The 6802-nt window shown below is 42.7% G+C and overlaps 1 protein-coding gene across 2 annotated transcripts in view; it reads left to right on the top strand.

Annotated features, from left to right (window-relative positions):
* Positions 1–6176, top strand: part of Cops4 (COP9 signalosome subunit 4) — a 31688-nt gene extending 25512 nt beyond the window's left edge. The window contains exons 9-10 of one of the 2 annotated variants that reach the window (XM_028773696.1): positions 2443–2527; positions 5678–6176. In XM_028773696.1, the coding sequence (XP_028629529.1) occupies positions 2443–2527; positions 5678–5811 (219 nt within the window). In that variant the 3' untranslated portion in view covers positions 5812–6176. The remainder of the gene's footprint in view (positions 1–2442; positions 2528–5677) is intronic. The other variant, XM_028773697.1, reaches the window with a different exon arrangement.
* The last annotated feature ends 626 nt before the right edge of the window (positions 6177–6802 follow it).

The following is a 6802-nucleotide window of genomic DNA, read 5'->3' as shown; positions in this document are numbered from 1 at the left end:
CCCCCCCCCCCCCCCCCCCCCCCCCCCCCCCCCCCCCCCCCCCCCCTGGTTAAATACTGTTGTCATGAAACTTAATGGTTTTAGCCTTTTAAATTGTTTTATGATAGTTACTTAGAATGGAAATGTTATAGAAGTACTGAGTTACACCTTTTTCATAAGGACGTCTTTGTGTAGTGTCTTAAAGGCACTGATAATACAAAGTTCCTGGAGTGTTAGATGGTGATTCATGTGTCTTTGTTCCTCTGCTCTAGATGGACTCAAAAGTTTAATGCTCATCCCTCTGACCCCAAGATGTCTTGCTATACTTTCCAAGTGTGGTTTAATTTAAGGAGTTGTTAACCTTCTAGGGAATCTTACTTTGTTATTTGGATTTGGTTGGTCATACACAAATTTCAGCACAATATCAATTGTGTTTGCACTGCTATTACTTCTGAACATCATCTTAATTTCAGATAATACTGAGAGTAAGCAATCAGTCTTTCACCTTAATTAAAGTCATGTAGTTTATCTGATTATGGAATTTTAACTTAGGATTTTCCTTGTTCTTCTTTTGAGACAGGAGCTCATGCAGCCTAGACTGGCCTCACACTCAGTAGGAGGCAGACTCCAAGGATGACCTTAAACTCTGGATCCTCCTGCCTCTACCTCCCAATTGCTAAGATTACAGGTGTGTGTATACCAGGCTTAATTAGAATTTTCTAGCAATTTTGTCACATGTACACATTTAGTAAAGAGAGTGGATTGATTTGGGAACTGAGACTACAGTTGCCATTTAAAAGATATTTTCTTAGCAAGCATGGTAGCTCACGCCTATAATCTCAGCACTTTTGAGACTGGGGAAAGAAGATGGCTACAGAGTAAGAGAAATGAACCAAAAGGCTTTCTTCTTAGGGATGGTGCTTAACTGCTTGTGAAGACTAAGGGACATGAACACGTTGTCAGTGATAGGTTCTAGTCAGTCAGCAGGAGTTGAGGTAGTATTGATTGTAAAGATGTCAGTATAAAAGATAGGCCAGTCAAGAGTTGGAGAGACAACTCAGCAATTAAGAGTATTTGCTTTTTTGGGCTGGAGAGATGGCTCAGCGGTTAAGACTGCTCTTTCAGAGGTCCAGAGTTCAATTCCCAGCAACCACATGGTGGCTCACAACCACCTGTACTGGGTGTCCAATGTTACCTTCTGGTGTGTCTGAAGACAACGACAGTGTACCCACATACATAAAATAAATAATTTTTTTTTTTTTTAAAGAAGAATATTGGCTTTTTTCCACAGAGGACCTGGGTTTGGCTCACAAGCAGCTGTGACTCCAGCTCCAGGAGATCCGATGCTCTCTCCTGGCGTCCTTCACAAGAAAGAGCAAAAAGAAAAACGAATTTTTGTTTGACCCCAGAATCTACGGCGATTATTATTATTTTAGGATTTTTGATTATTTCTTTATATGTATGGATTTTTAAAAGCTTTGTTATTTTTATTTGTATGTATGTGTGTATATCCACGTGGAGTATATATCTGTATGTGTTTGTGTGTGCCCAAGGAAGCCAGAAGAGGACTTCAGCTCTCCCAGAATTACAGTCAGTTGTGAGCCACCAAGTGTGGATGCTGAGAACTGATCTTGGAATCTTTGTAGAAGTGCACACTCTTGACCACTGAGCTGGTTCTAGCCCCATATGTTGGGTGCTTTGGCTACCTGTGTGTCTGTGCATCTCAAGTGTGCCTGGTGCCTGTAGAAGCCAGCAGAGGGTGTTTGGTCCCCTGGGACTGGAGTATGGACAGTGGTGAGCTGCTGTGTAGGACTCGCACCCAGTGCTATTAACTAAGCTCATTGTAGCACATTGCAGGGAAGCAGTGGATGATGGCAGGTGCAGAACTGTGTGCCTGCAGTTTGAAGTAATTTTTTTTTCTTTTCTTTTTTTTTCTTTTCCTTTTCTTTTTTTTTTTTTTTTCTTTTTTTTTAAGATTTGGGTCCTAGTGAGCTTTTGAGGCTGGTTTTGTAGCTCAGTTGGTGAGTGTCTTCTTAGCTATACACAAGGCCCTGGAGTAAATTTCCAGGGCCACATAAACTGCACTAATGCCATACTCCTGTAATTCTGGCTCTTGGGTAGCAGAGGCAGGAGGATCATTAGTTCAAGATCATCCTCAGCTATGTAGGGAACTTGAGGTCACCCAGGGACACGTAAGACTCTTCATCAAAACATAAAATGAAATAAAATTTTAAGCAGAGGGGAAATTGGTTAAAAAAAAAAGCTAGATTCTTGTGTAGCTAGTCTGGCATGTCTATATTCTTAGCACTTGAGAGAGAGAAATACAAGACATATTACTCAACAAGGACAGGCAAACACAGTAGTGACAGGGGCTAAGCTAAAGGCTTTCACTGGGTTATACGTGAACGGTTGTTAGATGTGATCTCTCAGGTCTTGAGATTGTTTTGCTTTTGTTTTTAATAGGCAGAAAAGATAGCATCTCAGATGATAACGGAAGGACGCATGAATGGGTTTATTGACCAGATCGATGGAATAGTTCATTTTGAAAGTAAGAACTTTTATGCATTCTCATCAAGTGAAATGGCAGTGAACTATTATATGATTAAAATATGTTGAATTATTTCTTTAGGCTCAGAATTATATTACTCATGAACATATGTCCAAAGGAAATAATTTAAAATAACCTTAGAAGGCTATATTTATGAATATTTTTTTCAACATTTCTAAGCTAAGGAAAATTAACTGAAATTGTGTCCATTTACTGTTTGTCGTCTGACCTTTGTTGAACTCCAGCCAGTGTGGCTCCCACGGAGTGACCGGTGCATTTCCCATTCAGAGACTCCTGAGCTACTGCAGGTGTGCAGGTGGGCGACCTCCACTGCCTGAGCCTGCAGCTCTTGTTCCCCTCCCCCTTCACGGCTGGGGCAGAGCCCTGCTCACTGAAGATGCTGCTCCCGACTGTCCATTTCCATTACTCCTGCCTTGTGTACAGCTCCTCTCTGAGGACGAGAGCCACTGTGTTCTCCGCCACTTCCTTCCAGTCAGTGCAGTCCTTTGTCCCTTCTGCTTACGTGGACCCTGTGATCCCTTGCTCGGTTCTCTTCTCACTGACCCCTAGACCACGTTCACGGCCTTCTTTTTCATTGACTGTTGTGATATGTGTATATGGATATCCACATATGTACATATTCCTAAATACAGCCTCCTCAGTCTGAGATGTTACTTGTCTGTGTTTTCAGGGCTGACCTTTTGGTATTGGATAAACAATTGCTGTGTTCTTCTCTGTGAAGACTGGTTCCCCCTCTCAGCTTCCCTCAGTTGCCTATGGGACACTATTAGAACCTACTGACCTTATGATACTCCACCTGTGCACGGAGACCCTTAGGCTAGTCAGTGTTGCTGGTGGACAGGCAGGAAGAGACACAGCACTGTGAGTTCAAGGTCACAGGTCCTCATTACTACCTGGACTCATGCTTCATTTTTCCAGACCATTCCATTACCTACATTGCAGTAGTTCCTTCAGGTTTGAGGGGGTTTTGTTTTTTACCTTTTCTTTTTCTAAAGAGAAAACCATTTCCTATTTCAAAGATGTTTTTAAACTGTTTTGATCAGATTTATGAAGCCCTAAATGTGAAGTCTAGGTGGCAGTGTGCTATCTTCTGTCCCCCTTCCCCTTGCTCCTGGTCCCTTCCCCAGTGCTGCTCTTCATGCACTTGCCAAAAGGAACTGGGTTAGGAGCCTGAAGTAAACACTGTTTGTTTTACCTTTTTAAAGTTCTGCTGACCTCTTTCCATTGGGCCTAAACACATACAGGTCTTCCAAGTAGAGCAGATACCTTTATACAGGCTTTTTCTTTTCTTCTGAATCTCTTGCTGCCCAGTAGCCCAGGCTGGTCCCTGATTTGTGAAGCTTCTCCCATCTCTGCTTCCTGAGCGCAGAGCTCACAGGGGTATGCTGGTAAACCTGCTTTAGGCTTTATCTTGGTTGTTGGTCACTTATCCTTGCGCACACGGCGCCACACCATGGCCATCCTGATGCTGTCAACTCTGCCATCCTGTCCTGCCCCTGCCTTCTTTCCTGCATGCCCAGCTGTTTCTCAAGTCATCTTTACGGACTCAGTGATGCCTTAGATTTAACATCAGTCACTTACGGCTTAGTCCCCGGCCTTTCCTGCTGCAGGCATTGAGTCTACCCCTTGATCCAGTTAGCATGTCTGAAGTAGCTGGATGTCCTTGTACCAGTCTCTCGTTCACAAACCTACAGCTCTAGATCACACCTAAGGCGTCTGTACCAGATTGTTGAATAGGGATTTAGGACAAACACAGGTCCAAAATTTGCTAGTTAGCCATTTAAAAGCTACATCTTCACTTTTTCTATAATTCCTTATTCTTAACTTCTTCATCTTCCATGTCCTATAAATTACAACTCCTAATGTTCTTAGGAATCCATGTACTTTTCTTATTTTTAAAACTTGTTATGTTTTTAAAACTTGTTATGTGTGTGAGTGTGGGTGAGCGCATGCATACCTTGGAACTTGTGTGGAGGTCAGAGAACACTTTTCAGTGTCAGACTCTCTGCTGTGAGTCCTGGGCTGGAGTTCAGACCATGCTCACACGGCCGGGCATTACCTGGCTGAGCCGCTTTGCTGCCCCTCCTCTTCTTTGTATTCCCTGTGACTCACTCAGAGCACTGCTGTCACAGCCTGTGAAGTTTTCCTCTCTACACTGGCTTTCTAACCTAGTTTCTCCACTGTAGCCAGAGTCATTGTGGTCTTTAAAAAATGAGAACAGGGCAAAGGGAGGAAAAACAAGTTAAATTAAGGGGGGGGGGGCCAGGGTGGCCCCGGAGTCTTGCAGTGGAGTCAGGTTCAGTTCTCAGCACCATCTGTAACTCCAGTTCTAGGTTACCCCTTTTTCTGGCCTCTGTATGCACCAGGCAAGGTCATGATACATATATATACTTACACACAGACACACACACACACGAAACTGTCATACACATAAAATGTTGAGTTTTTTTGTTGTTTGTTTGTTTGTTTGTTTGAGTCTTCTTAAAATGAATGAAGCCGGGCAGTGGTGGTACACACCTTTAATCCCAGCCCTCGGGAGGCAGAGGCAACAGATCTCTCAAGTTAGTGTTTCAAGTAGATTTTACGTTTTCTTTTTCTGTTGATGTTAAATTATTTTTTGGTGAGGTAGACACAGTCTCATGTGTAAATCCAGTGCTCTCCCAGTAGATGGCGGTATCGCCCCAGCAGACACTGAGGACCTGGCTCTTGAGTGAGGTTGCTTTGTGATCATCTTGTCTTGATAGGTCTTCAGTAGTTGATTTTGTTTTCAAGGGGATTAATAATAACATTTTTATTATATTCGATTTTATGCTTGGTGTTAGTGATTTGCGTTCTTTTTTTGAGACATTGTCATTGTGTAGCCCTCCTAGATGGCCTGGAACCACTTTGTAGACCAGGCTAGCTGCAAACTCACAGAGATCCTGCCTACTTCTGGCTTTTGAGTGCAGAGATGAAAAATATGTGCCACTATGCTTGGCCTGATCTGAGTTCTTAACACTTGGTTAATTAACATTTTTAGCCATGAGTTCAAGAATAAATGTCTTTTAAAAATTAACATTATTGTAATTTATCTTTTAGCCTTGATTTGTGAGTAATTTCTATCTTCCTATTATTTTATTCTTTCCTTAGCACGAGAAGCCCTGCCGACATGGGATAAGCAGATTCAATCACTTTGTTTCCAAGTAAATAATCTTCTGGAGAAAATTAGTCAGACAGCCCCAGAGTGGACAGCACAAGCCATGGAGGCGCAGATGGCCCAGTGAGTCCTCAGAGCTCTGTGCACACTGCGTCTCTCCATCTGCGGATTAATTCACTGCCCCTCAAAGCATCTGCATCATGACCTTAGACATTTCAGTCCTTTTTTGCCGGATCCCACTTGAAGAAGATGCTAGAGCAAGAAGTGCAGCATTTAAACATAGTAGCTCCCATGTAATCTGGGTCTGTGTATTGAAGTCACTCAGACGTTTTGAAAACTTGGTTCTTTAAGTGCAAGTGAAAGACCTGAAGTTTGGGATTTGCGATCACTTTGTAGTCATGTAAAACGGAAATGCTTTGTGCCTCTCCAAACGTGGTCACTCTAATAAATGGAGCAATGAGCCAAATAAAGGTAGTGCTTTGTTTTTAATTAGTGAAGTGCTTTGCTCCTTTTCTTTGAATTTAGAAAAGTTAATTTCTGTATCTTATGCTACAAATCCAAGCACAAGTTCGAGTGCCTGCCTCCAGCTTTCTGAGCCACAAGCTAAGGGTGTAAGCTGATGCCGGTGGTTACCCAGCAAGAGAGCGATCATTTAGCAGGAAACCAGCAAAGAAGGCTTCACAGATGTGAGTTCGAGTGTGATAAGTGGGGATGTGCAGAAGGAACTTTAAAAAGGGTGTAGATGACTTCTTTTTAGCCCCAGCAATGAAAGAGCTTTAAAGGGATCCACCCACTTAAGACATCAGGCAGGTTGAAAGGCAGTGTCTTAGATCCCTCAGAAAGATGAAGTCACAAAATGAATTGTCTCCACACCTGGACCAGTGGGCAGGATGCAGGGCTGTAGTTCATCAGCTAGGAGGAGGTGATGTTGCTGGAACAGTAACTGCTTAGCAACTGCAACCGAACTGACCTTCCTGCAGACCGAGAAAGTTGGGCATGTCCTATTCTGTCAAATGTTTCTCTGATTCATCACTTTGTCTGCCACTCAATTTACACATTTCTTTGAAACATGGGTGCTTTCTTCTACAAACTAATTTTACCTTTTTTTTTTTTTTTTT

Source organism: Grammomys surdaster, unplaced genomic scaffold (assembly GCF_004785775.1).
Source record: "Grammomys surdaster isolate TR1022 unplaced genomic scaffold, NIH_TR_1.0 233, whole genome shotgun sequence".
Classification (NCBI taxonomy): Eukaryota; Metazoa; Chordata; class Mammalia; order Rodentia; family Muridae; genus Grammomys; species Grammomys surdaster.
This window is presented reverse-complemented; position numbering and strand designations above follow the sequence as displayed.